General features: G+C 38.6%; 1 protein-coding gene across 6 annotated transcripts in view; it reads right to left on the minus strand.

Annotated features, from left to right (window-relative positions):
- Window positions 1-4,300: 4,300 nt before the first annotated feature.
- ANKRD44 (ankyrin repeat domain 44) overlaps window positions 4,301-26,383 on the minus strand; it is a 343,478-nt gene continuing 321,395 nt past the window's right edge. For 3 of the 6 annotated variants that reach the window (XM_047773133.1, XM_047773139.1, XM_047773134.1), the window contains exons 22-28: window positions 23,341-23,428; window positions 16,513-16,596; window positions 15,077-15,222; window positions 14,516-14,598; window positions 12,490-12,572; window positions 10,906-10,997; window positions 4,301-8,591 (exon numbers count right to left, since the gene is read on the minus strand). In XM_047773133.1, coding sequence (XP_047629089.1) covers window positions 8,344-8,591; window positions 10,906-10,997; window positions 12,490-12,572; window positions 14,516-14,598; window positions 15,077-15,222; window positions 16,513-16,596; window positions 23,341-23,428 — 824 coding nt within the window. In that variant the 3' untranslated portion in view covers window positions 4,301-8,343. The remainder of the gene's footprint in view (window positions 8,592-10,905; window positions 10,998-12,489; window positions 12,573-14,515; window positions 14,599-15,076; window positions 15,223-16,512; window positions 16,597-23,340; window positions 23,429-26,383) is intronic. The other 3 variants (XM_047773138.1, XR_007134051.1, XM_047773137.1) reach the window with 3 other exon arrangements.

Raw genomic sequence — 26,383 nt, forward strand, 5'->3', positions numbered from 1 at the left:
ACTGGCCACTCCCTCTTGGTCTTCTCTGCTAGATCTTCTTTCCTGAAGTCTAAGTGTTGGAGTGCCCACAGTTCAGGGCTCATCTCTCTCTCCATTTACTCCTAAGGCAGTCTCCTCTGGCCACCTGTAATTTCACGTGACCTCAGCACCAGCCTCTCCCCCAAATGCTAGGCTGTTTGCTGGACATAAAACCATCAGCAAGGTCAGTCAATTCTATCTTCAAGAGTGCCCAGAATTGAGTTCCTATTGTGTCTCAGCAGGTTGAGGACCCAATGTTGTCTCTGTGAGGATGTGGGTTCAATCCCTGGCCTGGCTCAGTGGGTGAAGGATCTGGCATTGCCGTAAGCTACAGCATAGATCACAGATGTGGCTCAGACACAGGATTGCCGTGGCTGTGTTATAGGCCCCAGATGAAGCTCCAATTCAACCCCTGGCCTGGGAACTTCCATATGCCACAGATGGGGCCCTAAAAAAAAAAAAAAAAGCACTACAGCCATTTTTTTTTTTTTTGCTTAGATTTCTCCAGTGGATTTTTTTTTTTAAATCACATTAAGAATAAAATAGAAACTCTTCCTCTTGGCTCAAAACATTTTATAAGATCTGGCCTCATGACCTCACCTCAGACCATCCTTTCCTACCGTAAAAGTTTCCAGCGCATTGGCCCCATTTCTGTTCTTGGAACTAGCCAAGTTTATTACTGCCTTTGGTTGTTGGCACTGGGTGTTCCCTCTCCCTGTTTTCTCCTCTGATCTTTATATGGCTGGCAACCTATTGGCATTCAGATCTGAGCTGAGATATTTGGTTTTTTTGTTTGTTTTGTTTTTGTTTTTTTGCTATTTCTTGGGTGAGCTTAGATATTTGTAATTCTCAGGAAACCTAACCATAAGAAATACGAGGTATTCAAGTTTTCAGATTTTCTGGGTACTTTATCAACTGATCATAAGCACAGGTAAGATTTTTGGGCTCTAAGTATTGCTTCAACATTTTTACTTTTGAAAAGTATAAAATTCTTCTAGATATTAAATATACTTCATTAAATTGTCATTTAAAGGTAGAAAATGGTATTCTAAAAACTGTGTCTATGAGAGCTCAGAAAATCACATGAGTCAATAGTGCTGTGTTTTCAGATCTTGCTAGCAAACTATGGGAGAGGTGCCTCTTTATCAGCAGGGTTGCCCCACCTATGAAGTAGATGCAATCATCCCTTGCTTAAGACAAGAAATACACATGTGCAGACCTGCTTTTGTGTGTTTAATAACAAAGGAATTAAAGGTTGGTCTCAAATCTGTGCAGCACTTTTCCACTCACCTGCATGTGATCTCTCCTAGCAAAATACATAACCAGGAACATGCACTTGACATTGCCTTCCGAAGTTCTTTCTCCCAAGCTTGTCAGTGCTCTTTAGGAGGGGATGTACATTAGAGCATGTTTATGCAATTCCCTGTAAAAGCAGATTTAAAATATGTCTGGCTTCACAAGTAATAAATTGAAGAAATGATTCAGAAATGACAGGAGAGCAAGCAGGTGGGCAGTGAGATTGGGGAGCCCTGGCATTGGGGGTGGGATGCGTGACAACTGGGCTGGATGGGACATTTGGTATCCCTGGCCCAGCAAATGCGATACAAATAGAGTAAATGCTAGTAGCGAGCCCTCCCACGCCCCAGTCATCGTGCCACCACAAATGCCCACACATTCGCGATCACCCCGAGTGCCTGAAAATGAATGGCAGTGCCATTCTCTTTGCTGCTTTATATTTTGCAGCAAATGTCCTTTCAGTATGAAATTTGCTCAAAGAGACAATTCATACAGTACTTTTACCCATGATACTTTTATGCTGCGTTAATAGCCTTTTAGCTTAATGCCTTTGAGCATGGCAAGCTAATTCTGGAACACATTAAGCGTGTTAAGTGAGGGATGTATAGGGATCTAAACCTACTAAATGGCATTAGAAAGAGGAATCCTTTGACAAGCAGTTTGGAGACAAAGTACCACATAGATGTCCAACAATATGATTACTGCAGTAGAGGCCATTATCCCCTTTGTGACAGCTTCCGAGAGCATGAAATTAGGGGATCCTTATGTATTTCTTGAAGGGTGAATTTAGGAAGTCAAGTAAACAATTTCTTCAGCAATGACCGGGCATAAGTTATCTTAGTGTCAAATTATACTCCTGAAGGACACTGTGATGGAGCCAGTGTGGTAAACAGCTTCCAACATGGCTCCCAGGGATTCCTTTCTCCTGGTCTTCACACCTCTTGGTGGGATATCACCTTGCATGTGGGATGGACCTAGTGACCTGCTTCTAATGAAGAGACTATGGAGAAAAAGATGGCCTGTCATTTCAAGCTTAAGTTATTAACCTGTCAGCTCTTTCTTGCTCCTTCTCTCTCTGGCTTTTCTCACCCTGCTCACTCTTGTGAGGCATGCTGCCATGTTGTGAGCTGCCCAATGGAAAGGCTCATCTGGTGAGAAACTGAAGGCAGCCGATAGGCATCAAGGGGCTGAAGCCTTCAGTCCAACACGTCATGAAGAATCCTGCCAAAAACCATTGTGTGAACTTGGAAATGGAGCTTTCCCCAGCCAATGCTGTGAACACAGTCCATGAGGGACCCAGAAACAGACAACCCAACCAAACCACGCCTGGATCACAGAAACTGAGATAATAAACTTTGTTGTTTTAAGTCACTAAGTTTTAAGGTAATTTGTTAGGCAGCATTAGATAACTGATATACCTAGTCTGCAGTCCAAACTACAGGAAATACTCACCTGTGGTATAACTCATGTTTTACAGTCTTCAAGACAGAAGAGCACTCAGATTTGTACACTTGAACACAGAGTGAGGTGAGGCAGGGTGCAGAACTTCCCTGAGCACCTCTAGCAGAAAACAAAAATCAAGAATGCCCCCAACAAAACACTGCACGGCAGGTCAGGATAGAAGAGAGAACATCTATAGGCACAAGTGTGTATTCAGTTCACTAATGACACAAATGTGAGCAATTATATGGCTTCTCTGGGATTCGATGTCTTTGTGAAAAAGTTGATGATGGGGGCGGGCTGGACTGAAAGAACTTCTAACATTCTAGGGTGCTGTGATTTGAGGAACTCAGGTAGCCAACCCCAACCCCAAGTCTTTCTCATCAGCTGGAAACTTCATAATTAGGAATCCATTCCTTTGTACTCATAAAGACTACTTCTGATGTCACTACTCAAAGGGAGATTTTTTTTTTTTTTTGAATAGGCAAGAAACAGATTTATTAGGATAGAATGCTCGTGAGAAATGCAAGCAGGCAGGCAAGGAGGCTCTACCTCAAAGGGAGATATTTTGAATGGTGAGATGGATGGAGAGGAATTCTATGGCTATCTTTAAGAAGTAGGGTCTTGTATTATCATGAAGCAGCTGAAGAATTGTGGTGGCAAAGATAAGCATGGTCAATTTAACAATTCTGAGGACCTTGCAAGGCTTCTTTTTTTCTGATACATGTGATCTATATAATCACATTTCCCCTCTTACTTTGGCTGTAAGGAAATTTAGATCAAATTTAGGTTCAGTTATAGCCACTACATTAAATTTTATGATTCCCATATTTCTTCAAATTCTTTTTCCTTGTCCAATTTTTTCTATTTCAAGTGTATCATATGTCTTTCATTACAAGCTAGCTTAAATTCTTTTTTCTTTTTTTTTTTAATGGCCACACCTGTGGCATATGGAAGTTCCTAGGACAGGGACTGAATCTGAGTTGCCGCTGCAACTAACACTGCAGCTGCAGCAACGATGGATCCTTCAATGCACTGCACAGAGCTGAGAAACTAACCCGCACCCCTGCGGTGACCTGAACTGCTGCAGTCAGATTCCTTTTTAAAAATTTTTAAAAAAATTATAGTTGATTTATAACGTGCCAATTTCTGCTGTATAGCACAGTGACCCAGTCATGCATATACATATTCATTCTTTTTCTCATATTATTGTCTATCATGTTCTATCCCAAGATCTCTGTGCTATACAGTAGGACCTGCAGTTGAATTCTTAACCCACTGGACCACAGCAGGAACTCCCCAAGCCAGTTTAAATTCTTTACGGGAAAATTTGGAGGCATAAATAAATAAACATAGAACACCTTTTGAAATATTTTGCTCTAATTCTGATGATTTAAACAGAAATAAAAATATGGAGATACACTTCTGTCTCGATAGTTTAAAAAAAATTTTTAGGTTAATCTGGCTTTGGCTGGGGATGAAGATTTAAGTTAGCAGAATAATTGGTAAAGTTAGCATAAATTGGAAAAATTAAAGAAAACACAAATTGCAACAATATTTGTACCGCTTTTATTTGTAAAAATAACCATCTGAATGCATTTCCATAGTATATTACAGTTAAGTACTTCATTACATTATTAGCATTCAGTAGTTGAAAAAGTATTAAACTGTGCTTGAGAAGATTCAGACTGGTTCAAAGTCATTCACTGAACTAAAAGTCATTTCCTCATTTTTACAGTCATGACATTTACCAGAATCATTCAATTCCAATTTACATAAGAAAACATTACAGACAAAATCCCACTGAAATTATCAAACAATATTTTATGCTGTTACAAATATTTTATGCAAAATATAACACTGGCACCAGATTTGTATCATCGCGCTTTGCAAAGATATATTGCACATGCTAAAGCATAAAATATATAGACAAAACTACCAAACAAAAGATATTTGCATTGAGTTTTTAGATCACTGCATAAGAAACGCATAGAGTTACACTTTATACACACACTCAGATTGTCACTATCTTAAAACGCTTTTCCCCTATAACACTGACCTATGGTTTACAGTTTCGTAAGAAGAAAGCATTTTAGTACTGCAAAATCAAACATAATTCCTATAGAAAACTTCAGCATCTTCATTTTCATTTCAAAGCAGGTAAGAGGGGAAAGGGGAAAAAGACACTTTATACATTCAAAGAAAGGCTGAAATGAAAACTCACTTATTATATTGCTCTGAGAACACTCAAATGAAAAATACAAAACATTTCACAGAACATTTTCAGAATATACAAATATAAAAAGGCACTCTAACTTCATATTACAAGACAAAAAAAGGGATGAGTTCTTCAACCAACACAACAGATAAGCAAACCTAGTTGCTCAACAGTACGAAGAATTACTACTAGTGCAGCAAATCCATTTGATGTTCTTGCTCTAATTTAAGAATAAAATAATAAACCAAGCAGCTAGTTACTGCCTAAAGTACCAAAACATACTATGGTGCCCTTTTAGTAGTGATAAATAGAAATCCCCTGAGCTATTTACTGTAGAATCAGAGCAGATTTTAGGCAATTTGGAGACAGTAATGTATTTACCAAGGATAGGCAGACATGGCAAATAGGAAAGGGTGATGAAACATGATCCCTGTGACTGTGGTTAAAATACAGTCCCCAAACCAACACATTTAGAAAAGCACTCAACAACCAGGACTCAATTAAAAGCGCAATGTTTTCTGTTTTTTTCTTAGAAAGGTATGCGACAAATCTAGTTGTATTACTAAGAGATGTATATGAAAAACACAAAACTCAGAGTTTTTAAAGTCACTTGTTCAAGGTAAAAAATTTGGTCTTGGGAAAAGGGAGAAATAGAGTGGGGGATAAAGAACTGATTCAATGCACAATTCATAGCATGATTTCATTTCGTTCCTTTGTCCTCCTTCTTCCTATCAGGGAAAGAGCCGGGGGAAGTCAGAACGCAGCTCCATGGAGATAATCTTGCATGGCTGTCACTGCTCTGCTGCAATGTTTCTTGTTCTCTGTGCTACTCTACAGGAAAAATGTTAATGCTGCTTCCCCATTAAAGCAGGCATCGCATTTCCTGCTGGAAATTCCAACTGAGCAAGACTTCCACTCACTTCTAGAAAAAGACACCGCAGTATATCATGCTTCTTCAGCGTTAGATCTCCCATATTTCCAGGGTTTTGGTAAAGATGAGGTCATTATTGCTTATTAGCAATTTATCTACTTTTTAAAATACTCATCTTCTCAAAACAAACAACAGGGATGCAGGAAGGAGGGGAACACAAAACCGAGAATTAAAAAAAGCAATGGTGGTGGTGTCAAAAATTTTCAGTGAAATTCATACCAGTTCTTACAAGTTCTTTGAACAAGTTCTCATTTGTGAAGAACCCAATGTGAGTTTTTAATTAAATCCAGAATATTACAGAGTAAGACTGAAGTCTTTTACAGTTAGATGAAATATATAATACAGTATCTGCATTTGATCCAGATACGATAGAACACTGTTTTTAAACTATCTCACATACGTTATCAAGTAGAAATTTCCAAGATGGAAAGGGAACTGATAATAAGATGTTAAAACGTCAGAGAGGACTACCCTAATACAACATGTTTCTTTCCTGTCTTTTCCTCAAGCGGAAAATAGCACTTGAGCTGGTGATTTTTTATTTCTCTTCTTGGTACATGCACCCACTCACTGACACAGTTTCCTGTTAGGTTACTGGGACCATGTGAGATTTTCAGCATATTCAGGATAATTTCTGCATCTTTCTTTGGCCCACCTTGGTGCATATGATTCACTACACACTTCCATTTTCATTTTGCAGACGAGCTTAAGGACTGCAGTGTCTTCTAAGCTCTGAGCTGGTTGCACGCTGGGGTTGAGAACTGGATGTTGTAACCCTTTCCAACCGACGTGGAAGAGCCTGAGGGTCGGATGGAAACCTTAGCAATGGAAATGCTGGGCTTGGCCCCAGGACTGCAAGCCAGCAGTATTTGTATTTTCCGGCTTTGTCATTATTCCAAGTAAGACACATAGCAGTTAAAACAGAGAATAAACAATGGATGTTTCCTCGGGCATTTGTTTGTTTCAAATAAATATAAACACATTTACATCAAAAGTATAGGAACATTTTCTCTAGTTTGGCAAAAAATAAGCCATGGTCAACACATTACCAGTTAACAAATGTTAAGCCATCAACTAGAAATCTGTGTCGTAAGAAATATAAAACACAACAAAGACTGTTACACAAAAAGATTACATTTTTAACTCCATAGAAAAGCTATTTCAGTTCTCATTTTCATTTTGAAGGAAAACAATTTAAATCTTCCATTTTAGATTGAAGCATTTTGGTCCTCATGTATAGCTGGCTGATGAACTACAGACATATATACACATACACATATGTGTGCGTGTTTAAGTGCATAATTTAAAGAGTCTCATTCTTCTTTTTGTACAGCTAATCCAGGTGCGAAACGGGGTCCATTTGACCTAGAAGCTTTGGCAGAGGGAGCACAGTATTCACTATGGTGATTTCATCCTCAAGCAACTTTAACTGGTTTTAATTTCCATATCACCCATGTCTACCCCATGTTTTCACTTTCTTTGTTCCCTTTGGTCGTCACATTTCCACTCATTGGTCATGACCTTGACTGGGGAGCTCATTTCACATTTTACTCTTGAGGAACAACACTGATGGTTCTTAGGCTTTTATGAAACTAGTATTTTGATGTACAAAGGGTGGTTTCATATTACATCTGCATATGTCTCAAGGTTTTGGTTTAATACACTTTTCTCCTGAAATGTTACTAAAGAGATTGGGACTCAATGAATCAGGTTAAAATTAGTCGCAGGCTTGTTACGGGGAGCACTGGGTGCGGTGTTTGTGTTAAATGAAGAAAGCGAGTTTGGTTTTCAATGAATTTTTCCCTTCCTCTGGCAACTGTCACAAAAATCCTCAAAAAGAAGTTCTGGATATTTAAGGGCTTACTGTCGAGAGAATATGAATAATTGGACTCCCTTGAAAAGATTATTACAGGCATTATTTCTGAAGATGAACACCTCTACCTTTGGCTTCTAGTGAGGAGGTAAACATCAAAGTGAGAAGAGGTTTGAGGCATTTCCTATCCACCCCTTCCTTCCCCTCCTTGGGGTCATGAATGTCACAATGATATACTTCTGAGAACTCACGGTTGAGTAAGTACATGAAAAAAACAAACAAAAAAAACAGCTTTACAGAGAACAGCTCCCTCTCAATAATTGCATGATCCTCAAAGAAAAAGAATTAAATGCATTTTTCATTCCTTACTTAAAATGAGAGGTAGACTTTCCATAGAAGTATCTTGGATCTAAGGAAAACATGAAACAAATCAAAATTGAGGCCCATCTGGGTGGGTGCTTTGCCCTACAGCCTAGCTGCCTTCCCTCGGTTTGATGAATTCCTTCTCTACTGGCTTCTGGAAGCTTGGGCCCATAATAATACTGGAACACAACATTAACCTGGAATTCGAACTTCTTTCCCTTGCTCCAACATGGGTGATCAAGGAAAAGCTGCTACAGTCCAAAGTCAGAATGTTTCCGAATCAGAATCATTTTCATTGTACCCATCCTCCGAGCCTACGTTGTTACTGCACAGGCTAACCATGCTACCCAGGTTGGAGAGGGTCGTCCTGCTCAAACTGTCTTTTTTAAAACAAACGAAGTTGACAGCCGTCATTGTGCTGGAAGGAGAAAAAGTCATCATGGTAGCCAGAATGAGGGCCAGGCAGTCAGCCACCTCTTTGTTAGGAGCACAAGCCAGGGCCGGGGTATGACCTGGGCGTAAATGCAGACAAGGCAGTGGTTAGTCTGGGCAGTCCAGTGCGGTGTGAGCATCCCGCAGTACATCTCAAACGATATCACACGTGGAGATGTATGTCAAGTTAGCAATCATGCCAGGCAAGAGGAGTTAACTTCCCACAAGTCATGCTTGGGGCGAGGCTGGAGGGGACCGGGAGGGGGAGACATTGGATCGGGGGTGGGGGTTGGTTTGGTTCTCCCCCGCCCCCGGCTTACATGACAACAACAAGCACTGTATTATCTGAAGTTAGGCAGAATTCCAGTCTTCATCTAGTGAACAGAAACACGAGGGGGCGGGGGTAGGGCACAATTCCACAAAGAACAGCCACAGGACAATCAAAAAAGACGTTCTCCCTCGAGAGCACACGCACACACCACGTGCCTCGGGCGGGGGCCAGGCACTCTCATTCTGAGAACAACGACTTTCCACTGTAGGTATTCGTGTATCAGGTTAGAAAGGATACTGAGATCCAGATGTCTGTGGGAGTCGGTAACACCGTTTGGTCACGTTATATGCATTTTATATGAAGCACACACCAGGCAACTGGTTCTAAAGAAATGGAATCATCTGAGCAGATCAGACATGGGAAAGCAATGGTTGTGATTGTGCTATCATTTAAAAGAAACTTAAATGGAATTTAAAAAAATAGCAACCCCATCAGCCAAAGTCCCAAATCCTAAAGGTAAAAGATGTGGGGAAACGGCTGATTGCCATCGAGTCGTGTCACCCTCTACCATTTGGACTTGATGGGCCCAGTCCAGAAGAGAAAATCATCTCAGTGCATGATGCTGGTGTGGTGGGGAGGTAGATAAAGTCTTTGAACCAATCTATCCTATTCAACCTTTATTCCATTGGCTAGAAAGGGTCAGCCTGCCCTTTCTGCTGGTGAAAGTTCCTACCACTCGCTCAATTATTCAGAGGCACTGGCTCAATAAAACTTAATTTTTTGTTGTATTGTCTATTAGCATTTGAACTGATTTCTGCCCCTCCTTCCCCCTTAACAGGTGGTTCCTCTCTCTGGTAGGAAAACAAACAAGGAAGGACAGATAGCTTAACATTCCACTCTATAGAGGTCTGTGATAAACACTTAAGATTGCAAGCTGTACAAAATTGTCCCAAATGCTCCTTGGCCTTCCGGATGAGCTAAGCTCTGACCCAGGCTGCAGGGCTCTTATTCCTAAAGTGCCGTGGGCTGGAAAAGCCTCAGATGCAGCAGACTTATACGGGAAAAGGGCAAAGCTAATTTATTCTGGTCTCTTTGGTCATTTTGGAGACAAATGCGGGCCTCTTCATGCCAAGCCGAATGTGTATAAAAAATATAGTGGTGATAAGAAGGGGAGGCAGGAAGACCAAAAAGATGGAGTAAGAGAGAATTTCTGCACCTCCTATATGAGTCAGTTTGGGACAGAGCAGGGTACATGCTAGGATAACAGGGCTACAAAACCAAAACTAAGAGGAGTTAGCTAATGTCATATGGCTGCTTACTTCTGAGAAATAGACATGAGCTGCTAATTCCAATACCTGTAATAAGCAGTTGAGTTATGTTAATATATTTTATATACTTTAAATGCCACAATTAATGCCATGTTAAAAAAATTATATAATTCATAAATATCCAGAAGTTCCTCTTTTGCTCCCCAAGGTTAAAAGGCATGGTAGTCCAATACAATTCTAGAACTCATCAGCTTTCAAAATTCTTAGGAAGCAGAGTAGAAAGCTTCTGTTAAGAGTTAGTTCGTTTAGAAAAGGAACGTGATACAGGTCAGAAGAAGCTTTCAAGCCTAGATGGCAATTTTTAAATTGTATCCAGTGTTCCCTAAATATACACACTGGAAATGAGTTCTGATCTGATCTTTAAAAAAATAACAGCAGGCTTGATCTCAGAATGAACTGAAATACAAAGCTTTTGTTTTAATCTGAGCCCTGGAGCATGCACTCATGACATGTGTGATCCCTAATGCTTCAGCACACACAGTTAGAATTTCGTTCAGATGCCAAGGTGAAAGTTTTTAAGTGTGTCAGAAATACCGTTAACCACCACACTAAGGGGTTTGAGACCGGCTGCTGACAGTACATGCAAATGGAAGGCACTGGTGGGCTAGAGGTAGACCATGTGTTTTACAAAGACAGACAGGACACATTGTTTTGTTTGATTGCTCACACACAGGGAGCTTCCAAGGGGGGAGAGACTTCTTACTGCCTTTTCAACTAGCTCCTGACTTTCTCATTTTCCTCTGGCTTCACAGCAGGTGGATGGTACTGCAGTAAGGGCTTACTTTTTCCACTTACCATTTTCATCTACAGCAAGTACACAAGCCCCTTTGGCCAATAGCTCCTCAACGACCACCTTCAAGCCATTGCGTGCAGCAACGTGGAGGGGTCTGAAAAAAGACAATACTGAGTGTCAGCAGTGATACACGTTTGCATAAGAACGTGGCATTTGGGTAGTCTGCGGGGCTAAAAGGAAAAAAGTACTTGAGAATCCATAAATAGTCCATAGATATTTGTACTGTTTCCAAAAAAAGATATTTGTTCACCAGACCATTTACAGGTGCTAATGATCCAACTGTTCTCTCAACATTGGCCCAAATTTCCCTACAGACATCACAAATAGTCTACACCTCCAATAAGCTTAGTGGCAGTACATAGGAAGCCAGAGGAAGAACCCAAGCTCTGATGTGTTTTCTAGAAGGTTCTTTGCCCCTTGCTTTCTACTCCAGCATTTGAATCACTGTTTTACATGGTTCATTGATATGACTGATTACTATCACCTGTATACATAATCTTAAACCTCCTTGTTATTACTAAATACACTAAAGGATACTGAATTGAGAATACCTTAAAAAAATAATAAACCCAGTACAAACTTCTAGGTGCTGCTTAATAACCTTAATGGAAAAAAAAATCCTAATATTCCTTTGCCCTTAAAATAAATGCAGAGGCAATTTCCTAAAACAGAAAATGAAACAGCTTTTAGGTTTTTCACACTGAAGGTTACACTGAATTATATTAAAATATAATTAAGACAAAAAGCTTAGAAATGCTTCAAATGTATTTTGAGAACCTGATTTATAAAACTTGTTTTCCAGTAAGAATACATAATGCTAACACATTTAAACAAATAGTTTCCTCAAACACATGGCAGCTCATGAGATTTTCTAAAGTCCACTATTTTTTTTAATATTACCATAGATAATATAAGCAAGGAAAAACACAGACCTCACAAAGTTTTATGAAGGCATATCAAAAGAAAGGTTCTAACTGGAGTTTCCACTGTGGTGCAGCAAGTTAAGGATCTGACATTGCTGCAATTGTGGTGCAGGTTGCAGCTGTGGCTTGGGAACATCCATGTGCTGCAGGTGCAGACAAAAAAGAAAAAAGAAAAGAAAAAAAAGGAAGGTTGGTTCTAACTAAAAATGTCTGGGAGCTTCCATCATGGCGCAGTGGAAATGAATCCGACTAGGGGGAACCATGAGGTTGCAGGTTCGATCCCTGGCCTTGCTCAGTGGGTTAAGGATCTGGCGTTGCAATGAGCTGTGGTGTAGGTTGCAGACACGGCTCGAATCCCGTGTTGCTGTGGCTCTGGTGTAGGCCGGCGGCTACAGCTTCAATTAGACTCCCAGCCTGGGAACCTCCATGGCATTGGAGGTGGCCCTAAAAAGCCAAAAAAGAAAAAAAAAAGAAAAAGAAAAAAATGTCTAGCTTGGTCACATTTGTAGATATGTGGCTGTAAGCTTCATAAAGGAAAAGCCAGGTCTGTGTCTTTCACCACTGCGTCCCCCAGCTCTAGCCTGACATATACAAATTTTCATTATTTGCTGAATAAATGGCTATGAATCTGGGACTCAGTCAAACTTTAATAGTGACACTTACGTCTGCAGTGCATTGTTTTTTGCATTAATAAGGCTCTCGTCTTGTATCTTGTCAAGTATTAACAAGGCACATTTTTCATGACCCTAATGAAGAAAAAAAGGAAAAGAAACATGGGCCAGAGACACAGAAAAGTTCCAGAAAGATCACTTCATTATGCTTTACATTTAAAAATGAATGCTTAATTTTAACACTTAACAGCCTACTTAAAAACACTGGAAAGAGCTTTTTTTTTTTTTCTTTTAAAAGCAAATAGTTAAAAGGGCCCTAGATTCTCAAAGATTCTGAATAATGTTTATTAGGACTGGATTAGTATAAATCTGATCTAAAATGTTAACATTACTACAAGAACTTTTAGAATTAATGTCCAGAGAGCTGAAGTAGACACTAGTTCAGCCAGGTCCGCAGGTAAACAGAGAAGGGAATTAGGACATCCTTTAAATTCTTCAACACTTCTTTTAAACACAAGTCAAGTCCCATCTCCTTCCTCAAGCCTTCAAATAGCACCTCAGGGATCCATCTATCCTTGGAATTCCCATCGCCTCTATTATGTGTATCATTCATCATCACTAGCTGCCTTATATTATGGAGAAAATCTTTTTCAGGAGAGGTCATTCTTTTCGTTCTCATCTAGGAGAAGACATGTCTGTGTCTCATGACATTTGATGGTTGAGAATTTTAAACAATCAACCGGTGAGTCAGAGACCCTCAGGATTCTGGGCCTCGTGCCCTGTTAAGGGGTCACAGCTTCCTAAACACTTGATCCTCAATATGTGACCTACAGACCAGTGGCATCAGCAACACCTTTAGAAACGCTGTCTCTCACGCCTCATTCCAAACCTACTAAATCAGAATCTGCATTCCAACCAGATCCTCAGGGGAATTCATTTGCACAATAACTTTTGAAAGGCACTGTACTCATATTCGTGAAAACACTACACCTTGAAATGATCATGAACGACTCCAGCACCTTTTGTGGTTTCTATAGGCTTCTCAGAGCCTGAAGAAAGAAAATGCAACTAATGAAAGAAACAGCTGAGACTTCTGGTACCACCGGATGTAGATAAAACCTTTAATACTATAACTGCATCAAAACAAACCACCACCGCTGGGGTCAAATGGCATCATATAATAAGGCCTTAAAAGGGAGACACCTAAATATCATTTTAGAAGTATCCGTGGAGTTTTCATTCTGAGGTACTGCTGGTGGAGTATAAATGGTTCGTAGCCTCAGACTCAATCATTTCACACTTAGGAATGTATTTAAATTATTATATCTACAATTAGCACTACTTATGGTACCATATATTTGAAAAACAAGTAAATGTCTAACAATAGAAAATGGGCTGAATACAGGATGGCACCCATCCCTAAGGTAAAATATCACACATCCTCTAAAACACTATAATATGTGGTGTTTAAAGGAAACATATTCATAATATATGATTCAGTAACAAAAGCAAGTTATCAAACTCTATGATCCCACTATTATATATATCATTTATCATTTACAGAAGCAGGAGCCTTGAGCTACATGTGAACATAATGCTATTAAAAACAAAACAAAACCACATTCTTTGCATTGACATATGTCTCGGAAAAAAGAAGAGAGAACAGAAACATACAAACACATTTATTTGTCTCATAAGAGTATTTTTTGGCTGTGTTATTATGTCTTCAAGAGGAACAAAATGAAAACATGTGGCGCTGCTTTTATTTTAGAAACCATATAATTAAGGTCCTAATCCGTGTTTAAAACCCAAATGTGGTACCACAACCATGAAGACAGATACTGTGGCAGCATCAAGCCAGACTGGCAAGAATGCAAACGGCAAATGCCATGAAAAACATATTCTCATCAACCCCCGTGTGGGTCTGCCCTTTACTCCCCACCTTAGATCCTACTGAGAGTGACAACATCCTGGGAAAACATACATCTTAACTCAGAGCCATGATGTACACTTCTGAAATAGATTTAAGGGTTACTATTATTATACTAAGTGATCGTGTTTCAAATTCATGCACATACTTTACTACTAGCCAAATGTAAGGGCGTGTTCAAGTCCTTATCCTTTACAGTCAGGTCAGCCTGGGCACTGTTCACCAAAATATCTACAGAAAAAGCCAAAAGAAAGTTACTTAGACTACACGTCAACTATATGCATGTTGAAGTTACAATCAAAACAATAACACATTTACGTTTGCACCGCTCACATAATCATAGTTAATATTTTTAAAGAAAAAAAGGAGCGATTTGTTGCCATGGTTAGTCTATTCAAATCCAAGGTCCACAAGCGTTCATTTTAATTGTCTTTACAGTTTTGTTATTTCTAGGTGAAATGATTCTGTTATTTTATTTGGGTTCTACACATTGACAGATTTCATGGTAGAAAGGTTGGCTCACTTTGACAAGGTCCACAGATAAGCAAATAATAGGGGATTGAAGACCATGAACAAGTAGATCAGGTAGTGTAAACAAGGTTTGGTCTCTTCGCACATGTATATACCAAGAGGATGACCCATTTCTGGATTTTATGTTCCTTTGGCTTTGGATAGGCAGAAACTCAAAGTCCACAGGTCAAGTACGTACCCACAGCTCCCGCCTGCCCATTCTCAGCGGCCATCATTAGTGCTGTTTTCCCTGAATTGTCTGCTGCGTTCACTTGAGCGTTGTGTCTCAGAAGAAGCTGCAAGCACTCCACGTGATCAGCAAATGCTGCTGCATGAAGCGGTGTCCTAATGATTTAAAACAAGTACGGTTTTTTGCTTCCTGTAAGTTTAACCCTCTCTTTCTATATATGCCTGAGACATGTGCATGGTGTCATCTTAGGGACTTAAAATTTATCAGTTTACAGAGACGGTGATTAGGTTCCCTCGAAGGCCATTTGTAGTAGACACTGAAGAGTCATCTACGTGAATGGCACCGCCTAGATTTGGGGGGAGTATGTAATGGCTCTGATAATAAAATTAGCATCTTTAGTGATCTTTTAATCCTCAGTTCCAGTGACTTCTCTCTCATCTTTGATAAACACACTTTCAAAATTAAGCCTTAAATTTGAAGATAATTGACTATTTAAAAAAAAAAGCCTATATAATCTAATGTGAATAGTTGATTTCTCTGGGAGGAAAATTTGGCATGCATGATTTATCAAAATTAAACACTATGACCTTTTAATCAAGAAATTCCTCTTAAAGGACTTTATCTTCTATATACACTTGGTCACGTGAATAGACACATGTGCCAGACTATTCACCACACCACTCTTTAGAATGAAAAAATATTGAAACAACCCAAATATTCCTCAAAGGAGGGCAGGCTGACTAAATTTTAGCAAATCCAGTCAATGGGATAATATGCAGCTTTACAAGGAATATATTAACTATATATGCTCTAATATGGGAAGATCTCCAAGATACACTAAAAACAGAGCATTCCTATTGAATGTTCTCATTTGCATAAAAAGTATAAGCATATATTTTTTACATATTTTTGTAGCTATATAGAAAATAGTTGGGAGAATATAAAAATTTGGGAAGAACAGTTTCAAAGTGGCTTTCTCTGTGGAAGAGGTGGGGGCTTCTGGGCTATAAGGGCATTTTCCTTTAATTATATATCCTTTATTACACTTAATTTTTAAAAACCATGCTTGCATATTACTTTTCCAATGGAAAACATAGATGTGTGTACTCTGTAACCACAAAGCAGAGACTAAGACTCATAAGACAAAAGGGGAATTCCCATCATGGCTCAGTGGAAAGGAATCTGACTAGCATCCATGAGGACACGGGTTCGATCCCTGGCCTTGCTCAGTGGGTTAAGGATCTGGCGTTGCTGTGAGCTGTGGTGTAGGTTGCAGATGCAGCTTGGATCTGGCGTTGCTGTGGCTGTAGCATAGGCCAGCAGCTGTAGCTCCAATTGGACCCCTAGCCTGGGAACCTCCATATGCTGTGGGTGTAGCCCTAAAATTAAAAAAAAGCAAAGAAAAAAAAATAAGACAAAAGGAATGCCATCTTAGGATCACTTACCTGCCTTTGTCATCTCTACAATTGACAATATTGGAATCTATGGCCCCGAGTAGCAATGATGCACAATTCTCGTGATCATTTATTCTAAAATGAAAAGATTTCGAATTTTAAAATCTTGCTTTCTAAAAAATTATATATCCCCTCCGACTCCATCTTCCTCTGCACTGTATTTTTAAAAACCTGACACTTAAAAAAATCCGATGTGAATATCTGTAGTATAGGTTTAATTTATGATTAAAGAAGACAATTTAAGTCATAAAAATAAACTTTAACACTTCATGAAGTAGCCACTCTCCGCTCTCAAGAGTTCTGAGAACTGCTTGCTTCATGAAGTGTTAAATAAACTGTGTATCACCTAGGCTATATGAGAAAAAAGGAAAGAATAAAAAAACCCTTTCTATGACCTAACTTGTCTTCTTTAATCTCCTCAACAATTTTGCAATGAGGATGGGATTCAAAGTGGACTACTAATTGCTTGCAGGATAAGATGCACAGGCAAGGGGCATCCCTTTGAGTTCACTGTTCTCTCATCATTACCAAGGGCCATGGGTAAATCACTCTTGGATCTGAGCTCCACTCCCTTGTGTGAAGCTCTCTAATCCTGGCAAACTTTATCCAAAAATTTGTAAAGGAAGGTGCTTATTAAAGTTCCCAGAAAGGTTATGGAACAATTACATTGGGAGTTCAGAGCAGGTGGCAGCTGCCAAAGGACCAAAACAGACATGAAGGTAAGTCCACAGCATAAACTATTGGAGGACACAGGGAGTAAATGAAGACAAGAGATTCACAGTGTTCTGGGCAGTGGCACGTCAAAATCTAGATGGGTACAAGTTGGACCATTAAAAACGATTAGGGCATCTGCCACTATACAGAAATAAATCTTGTGAAAAGAGCAACAGATCTATTGTTAATGAGAATCTTAGAAAGCAAAGCCACAAAATTGGTGGGCATGGATCCAGCACTGAAAAGCTGTTAGAGTGCTCACCCCTAAATCTAAGACTCCAGTGCTAGGCTAAGTTGGGCATGGAGTGATTTAGATTGATGCTAGGTCACCCAACAACCTCAAGAAAATTTCTTTGCAATGAAGTATGTTGTAAAAGACCACAAAATCCCCAACTCGGCAGCGTATCTCTTAAGTATTAAATTGGTTCCAAGAAACTTAGGGTTAGCTAAAAAAATCAAATTCTTGGGGTTCAAAAAATTGAGCATTCTACCTTCTGGGACACCTTTTCTAAGAACTATGGTCCTGGGCACTAAAAATATAAATAGAAATGGCAAAATCTTACAAAGACAACCCATAATTACAATGGCCATCATGGAGAATGTCCCAATTAGACAAAATCATTCACTCAAGAAGTACACTTGAAAGCAAGGGTTCCCAGATCAACAAACAGAATGGAATACTTATTTTAACTGGTACACAGAAGCCCCACAAAGGCTTCAAGATTCCAGAATAGCTTTACTGAAAGATTCATTGCAAAAAGCTAATAAAAAAGTAAAGATATAGATGTATCTAAACCAATAAGATGGATGTGAATCCTATGTCTCCCCTCTATCCTTCTTAACCGGAGTATTCATGGTCTACTAACCTCTATTCTGGAGGGGCTACAAGACCATAAACAAAAGGCTTGTCAAAGTTAGTAGCCTTACAGCTACAATAGTTCCAAGGTCCAAAAATAAAATAATACCTGGGCCTCCCCTGTTGCAGTCATCAAAACACTGTCCCAGAAATTTGTAAACGTAATTCACAACTACATCTTGCAATTTACACTGTAAGTTGTAATTTACAATTACAATTTGTAAAATTGTAAATGTCTCATTTACAATCAAGAAGGACATTGGAAAAAAGATCGTCTTAGAAAGTTTTATGCAAATCCTTGGTTACATTAAAACATGAATGTCTTCAGATATATCAGTATTAAATATAAGGCGGACATACATATTTTTATTCTACTTAGTTATACTAAAAGTTAAATAATCTCATGTAATCTCTTACAGAATTTATCATCAAGAAAAATAACAACAGTTAGCTGTTTAATGTCTCATGAAATTTTCACAACTAATGTAAACATAATTGCTAAGAACTCAGACATAAGAAAAATGTCTAGAAATGAACTTTTCAACAAGCATGTGTTATGGGATAACTACTTTAAACTAGTTTCTAAAATGTTTTTGGTAGCTTGAAACCTTAAAGCCACACTGAGATAAGTTAAATATTGAATACTCATTGAATATCTAGATCATTTCCAAATAAGATAGTTAATTACTCAACATAGGTTTATCTGTTTTTGGCTTCCTTTCACAGAGGAGCTAAAGATATTTAATTCTATTAGTAAACACGTTCCATGCCATATTAAAAAAATTTACTATGAGGAAGAATATACTTCTAAAAATCATGAAATGTATGTATAAATTTGCCAATCTGCAGAGTGCTAGTTGCTTATTTCTTAGTTTTAAGATTTAGAATTTAGGATCTAAGGGTTAATAATTTTTCTTTTTTGCCACACCTGGAGCATGCAGAAGTTCCTGGGCCAGGGATCAAAACCAAGCCACAGTAGTAACCTGAGCCACAGCAGTGACAATGCTGAATCCCCAGCCCCTAGGCCACCAGGTTACTCCCACGGGTTAATCATTTTAGTCAATTAAAATTAAAGGAGTTCCCATTGTGGCTCAGGAGTAACAAACCCAACTAGTATCCATGAGGATGAGGGCTTAGTCTCTGGCCTTGTTCAGTGGGTTAAGGACCCTGAATTGCAGTGAGCTATGGTGGAGGTTGCAGATGAGGCTGGGATCTGGCGTTGCTGTGCCTGTGGTGTAGGCTGGCAGCTGCAGTTCCAATTTGACACCTCGCCTGGGAATCTCCACATGCCTCGGGTGAGGCCTGAAAAACAAACGAAACAAAACAAACAAAAAACAACTTGAAAATAATACTGGTGAAAGAAAACAACCGTATATAAAAAGTAAGTAAGAAAAGTAGAATAATTTTTTGGATAAAAAAATGTATGAAAAGTATTTTTATTGTTGTTTTTCATTTTATTTTGTTTTGGTAAGGGAAAAGAGAAAGTAATTTTTTCCTAAAGTAAAATGACTAGTTATTCCACAATTGGAAAGAAGGGGAAAAATAAGATAAAATCCAATTAGATATAAGAAAATTGTACAAGATTTGTGGAAAGGGATTCCTGGAAAAGGAATTTTAGGTGTAGTTGAGTTGGCTAAGATTGAAATGAATTTTTTTGCTTTTTTTTTGAAATGAATTTTTTTTTTAAGTTTTAATATCAAAAGTATACCAGAGCAAAATTAGTTTTCTCTTTGCTAAAAGGACAAAATTTTTAAAAACAGATTGTTGGTCTGCTTTTAATAAATTGTAAACAAAGGTTTTTCTTTACCTCTTAAAAAATCTGGTTAGAAAGCAAAGATTTTGTGTTTTACCAAAATAATTTATTGTGCTTCACATTGTCTTTATCAGGTTTTTGATTACTTTAAAAAAAACCCTTATCTTCCCAATATTAAAAGAACTGAAGTTTGTGTTTGTTTTTGTTTTTATTGCTATGTAACATTCTGTATTCATGTCCAAGTCTTTACTTGTCATTTGGTTACATGGATAACTAAGTATTGTTTCACAGTGACCTATGATCCCATTTGACCAAACATTTTAAAAGCTTTTGATATTTTGACAAAGTTTTCAAAAATCAAATTCTCAATAAAGTCTTGAACTGATTTGGGGATTTTTTTTTTCCCCACAGAACCAAAAGATTTGTTCTCTTCCCTTGTAAAAAGAGAAATGTTACACTATTATGCTTCTTTGACATGTGACATTATATAAGAAGCACTGTCAAATAAGAAGTGATGTTTAACCTTCTTGGGTTATATTTGCATAGGCGTGTTATTTAGATGTGTTCCAGAAACTGTATAAAATCCCTAAAAACCTGATATGTCCTGGAACAATCTTATCAGTCAGAATTCCAGTTATTCAGATTCCAGCTAAATGCTATGTGTCATGGAAATAACCAAATTTTCTTGCCAATTCCACTACAATGAACTCTCAGATCTTTAACATGGGCATTTTTAAGTCTTTTGTCATTTGTAGACAGTTAGTTTTACTCTGACGCTTTTGCACAAGTAAGATTCATAGAAAAGACCCTACCAAGTACCCTTGACCACTGACACTTCTGCCAGATTACAAGGTGTTGAACTTTGAGTGCATATTTTACAACTAAAGAAGGATCCACCTAACATCTAGTCCTGTGCAAATGCCAGAGACCTCAAAATCAAACTGACAAGAAGTAGCTAACATAGACCACTTCTTCCCAGGATGCTGGATCGAGAATATTTTGTTCTATTCCTCTTTGCCTCTATGCCCACCTTTTTCCTAATTCTTACACCATAGAGGTCTTTTTGATTTTTTTAAAACCACTGTTTGCCTTCCCCTTGCCTGGAAAGATTATGTTATTGTTCACACATGTTAGGTCAGCCAACCTCCAACCTGTTGGATTTACTACAGTGTTGATGATCCTGTAGTTTTGCCTGTCAGAAACCTCCTCGTGATGGCTAATGCCTCCGGAACAAAGTTACTGAATAAACATATGTTTCTGGGGACATGGAAACAGAGTCATAAGAAATATATAAACAGATCAACTGGCTTAAGGAAGTATGGTCCTCTTGGGAATCATCTCTTGACTTAATTGGTTCTAGTTAGTTTGGTTCATCAGGACCCGGGCTCAGGATTGCCCTGCAAACCTGAGGAATACTTTTACTATTATTAATAGCAATTATCTCCCTGGTCTGCTGCTTTCTCGCAAGAGTTTTAGGTGAGTGTACACAGCCATCAGCCAGCCAACAAATGGTCTTCCTCTAACTGGAATGATGTATCTGATATCATTTCCTATGAAATATGTACCGAAACACAAAGAGGCAATGGTCACTGAGAATAATTTACAACATCATCTTTGCTCAAACCTCTTGCTCAGCCAGAGGTTGATCAAAAGTGGGGGGTTGTCTGGGAATTCCTGTTGTGGCTCAGCAGTCAACAAACTTGATTAGTACTCATGAGGCTGCAGGTTCAATCCCTGGCCTTGCTCAGTGGGTTAAAGATCCAGCATTGCCGTGAGCTGTGGTGTAGGTCACAGACTTAGCTCAGATCCCGTGTTGGTATAGCTGTGGTATAGGCTGGCAGCTGCAGTTGTGATTTGACGCCTAGCCTGTGAAGCTCCGTAATGCTGTGGGTGTGGCCCCAAAAGACAAAAAAAAAAAGTGGGAGGTTGTCAAATTGATCTCCCATTAACCTTTCATCAGCAGGTCAGGTACTGTCAAGTCTGGGAAACCACATCGGCAAAACAAAACTTTTAGCTGTCATGTTCTTATTAATGTTCCATCTGCCTAGAGATCAGACCATCAAGGTAACCAGTCCCTGAACGCCAAGCGACATGGGTGATCCGCCTCATTCCTACGATACCTCAAATAAGCCAGAGATATAACACTGGCTAATGAGATTTTTTTATTCCTGCTCCTTCTTGTTCCCTATTTTAAATCCTGCAAAAGCTTCCGGCCTCCTGCCACACTTTGCAACTCCCTGAACTTTGACAGTGAAGACCACCTGCTTTATAAAGTGTAAAAACAAGTTGGTTTATACCACTTTACTTTTCCTTAGTCATTTCAATAGTTTTAACGGCTCATACTCTGTCACCCTAGCATTTCTTCAGAACCCCTACTTCCAGGAAGGAGTTCACTGCACACCACTTTACACAAGGCATCATGGCAGGTGTTTGGGGATACCAACGTGAAAAAGACATGTTGCTTCAGATTTAAAAATCACTCCTACTCATAATTTCTGAGCTTTTCTTTATTGATCCACTTTACACCTCCCACATCTTTCCAAATGACCCAGCTTCATGTGAAGCTTCATGTGAAGCCCAGAGATGAGGCAAAGACAAAGCACTCCCAAGTTGAGGGTCCACAGGCTGCCCATCATTGCCCAGGTGAACACAGACCCCGGTGACCTTGTTCCCCCAAGCTGACCAGAAATCTGCCTTAAAGTCACTATATTCTCTGCATAATGGTTTGCACTATGAGACAGGAGCAAAAAATCACATTTATTAGAAAAGAACTCACAACTTTGAAGAATGGAGAATTACCATATATATGAAAAGAGTTTCTGATATAAAATGCCTTTCTGGAGTTCCCATCATGGCTTAGCAGTTAGCGAACCTGACTAGCATCCATGAGGATGCAGGTTCGAGCCCTGGCCTTGCTCAATGGGTTAAGGATCTGGCGTTGCCATGAGCTGTGGTGTAGGTTGCAGATGTAGCTTGGATCCTACATTGCTGTGGCTGGGGCGTAGGCCTGTGGCTTCAGCTCTGATTTGACCCCTAGCCTGAGAACCTCCATATTCCACAGGTGCAGCCCTAAAAAAAAAAAAAAAAAAAAAAAAAAGACAAAAATAAATAAATAAAATAAAATGCCTTTCTAATCATCCCCCTGCATAATGTTGTTCACCCCAACTGATTTTTAGAATTTGGCAGACAAACATGAGGAACATCTGAAGAGCTCTTCTCATGGCATGTCCTGTGTTTCTCAGGCCACCCCTTCATGCACTTTTTCAGGGTAATACAGAAGCCACCCTGAACCACAGCACTCCACAGATTGCTCCTGGAAAAGCATGAACATTAGGGACCATCCTTTGCTATCAGACCTATTTGCTTTTAACAGCAAAATGGAATATATCGGTCCTATCTGTAATCTAAAAGCTTTTTCCTTCCCCTAAAGGCAATTTCTCTATGTGCAGTTAAAAGAAGTCAAGGAACACCATTAATTTGCAGCATTTGTACTTACATTGCACAGTGCAGTGGAGTGAAGGGATTACCAATAAATTTTCGAAAACATTTTTGCTCCAAAAGTACCTCTATACAGTTTTCATTACCTGCAAGGAATTAGAAGAATTTAGAGAGCGTCCAAGAAAGAAACTTTGTTTGATACAATCTATTTTTGCATTAAATCTTGAATTCTGGCCTATGAATTTTCCTGAATTGGCTGAATGTTCATTCTTCATGGAATAAAACGCACAAAATGCCAACATGTTATTAACTATGCTCATAGGTGTTCTGAGACCTAATGAATAAATAAAACAGTGAAGGCCATATGGTCTGGTGGAGAGAAAGAAATAGAGACCTCATTTGTAAGCAAAATAGATTCTATATTACTCTCAGATCTTAATAGGTAGATGCTTAACAGAGGTGTGTCTCAGTTTGCCCATATTCACAATGGAAAATTTCCCTTTCACCCAAATGAACTGGTTCACTTACAATTATGCACCCTAGGGAAAGGAGTAAGATGTGATTGTTAGAAAATAATATTTAAAATAATGCAGGTGAAAGGGCTTTGACTGTAAAACACTATATAGCGTTTAAAATGACACTATGAACAATTCCTGGCAAATAGTACGCACACAATGAGTTTTTTTTTTTTTTTAATAAGTAGATGAATGAATGTGACTATTTTCAAAACAATGGCAGGGGTAGTTTTCAAATCAACTGAATTTAAGTTAAGTAAGGCCCCAGCTCTATCAGCCTACTTGTTATGATCTCTGGTCCTCGGTTTCCTAAATACATACAAAAAAAAAAAATCAGAGTAGGAATACCAGCCTTAGTGATGTCAAGGATGATGGGAGTTTCACTTGATAAAGGACCTAACTTAGGTTTGTGACATGAGGCACAATTGTTAAGGTAAAAAGGTAAAGCTACTAGGGCCTTTGGAATACAGATTATTGCCCTGCAAACACTTCTTGGCTAAATTCAGTGCTAAATTAGAGTTTTCTTCTGATCCACCTCAGAATGATATAGATTGGACAATTTTAGGTATTAAAATAAAATCAAACATTTCTTATACCTATAAAGAGAAAAGGTAAAACTGCTTTTAGGGGGGATTAGGAAGCATATGAAATAATGAATATAAACATCCTCAAACTTTATGTAAGTTACACTGTTTAGCTTTCCAGCTATATCCAACCCTCCCTCAAATGGCCCCAGACACTTCAGCCCCTCCATTACTATGAAGTCCCCCAAAGGACGTAGCTTAGGGCAGCACCTACACATTCCACTTCTTGGAGACGTTAGGAATCCCAATCTAAAGGTCTATGTAGGTAGGACTGGGGGACCTTGACCAACTTTCAGTATTTCAAAGTGTCCAGTGAAGGGGCTTCAAGGAGAGGAGCTTGATCCTCAGACCTAGAAATCTGTACTGGATGGGTCACCTGTTTAGGAGAGGACTGCTCCTCCTCCCCTGCTTGTACCTGGAGAGGCCTAAGGACAGGAAGATCTGCCATCCCTACACCCCCAGCTCCAGGGGAGAAAATGTGGTCCATGGCATGTGTGCCACCTGCCATTATAATTGACTCTCTTACTGCATCTGCTCCTTTCTGTAGTTTTTCCCCTTGCCAGAAAGATCTCACAGCTTAACTCAGATGGGGGTTAGGGAGCCCACATCCATTAGAAAGTAAATTTTTTAAAAATCACAATCCTCCAATGGCAGGGAGGGAGCAAAACCAAGTTAAAAAGCAAAAAAAAAAAAAAAAAAGAAAAGAAAAAAAATCTCATTAAAGTCAGAGCCAATGGAAAAAAAGGAGGACTGTAATCAAAACATAATGAAAGGTCTTGAACTGATATAGTTAGAGCCCCATAAAACATTTCTGGACACAAAAATTGTAGTATCTGAGTTAACATTTTAATAGAAGAATTGAAAACGGGAAAATAAAACAAAAGAGGCAGAGGAAGAAATAGATGGAAAAATGCCCACGTAAGCTTAGAGGTGGGAGAACTTCTGAAGATAGACTGGTAACCTAGACACCATGAAAGAAAAACCCGACAGATTCAACCACACACAAGTTCAAGATCTCTGCACGGAAAAAGATATCATTAATAGGAGCAAAGACAAATGGCAGACTGAGAGAAAACATTTGTAACACACAAAACACACAGAGGATTCATACCGCTAAGATGCAGTGCTCCTACAAATGCATGAGAAAAGATAGAGAATTCAAAAGGGAAAAAACGAGCAATAGATGAAAAAGGTAATTTCCAGAAGAGGAAACAGAAATACATACAGCAATACACTATTAGACAAGGAAACACAAATTAAAATAATGAGATACCCCTTTTTTCCCCTTCAAATTGACAAAAATTAAAAAGATGCTGGCATCTTGGGCTGGCAAAAGCTTGGGAAATAGTAAGTTTCATATTCAAAATAAACTATTATTGATATGCTAAAGGAATATGGTAAAATTTATTAAAATTAAAAATATACATGCCCTCATCATAATTTTGCTCCTGGAAACTTATCTGACAATTTAAGATACCATACCATGAACACACACACGCATATACACACTGCAGCACTGTTTGTAACAGGAAAAAATCTGAAGACAATATGAATGCTCATCAACAAGGATCTGGTTGAATGAATAATAAATTCTGGTATACACATGCACATTCATACATGTCTATACCTATTAATCAATTTGCTACAAAAGTACAACTATTAAAAAGATTGTTTCTCAATGCATATTAATTCATAAGGATCTCTTAATAGGATGTTAAGTATACAATAACAAAAATGTTATAGAATAATATTTGTTATATGATTCCAGTTTTAAAAAGTAGGTGCACATACATTTGTATTTATTTACATTCTCCAAGGAAAATTATGGAAGATACACACCAAATTACATCAGCAAGTGAGTTTGGAAACGACGACTTGATTTTACTTTAGACGCTTCAGTATTTTTGAAATTAGTGTGTATTTTCTTTTCTACTCAAATAAGTGAAACACAATTTTTTAACCCTTCTTAATAGCAAGTGTAACTAAATAAATAGAGAATAAG

The sequence above is a fragment of the Phacochoerus africanus genome, chromosome 3 (genome assembly GCF_016906955.1).
Source record: "Phacochoerus africanus isolate WHEZ1 chromosome 3, ROS_Pafr_v1, whole genome shotgun sequence".
Lineage (NCBI taxonomy): Eukaryota > Metazoa > Chordata > Mammalia > Artiodactyla > Suidae > Phacochoerus > Phacochoerus africanus.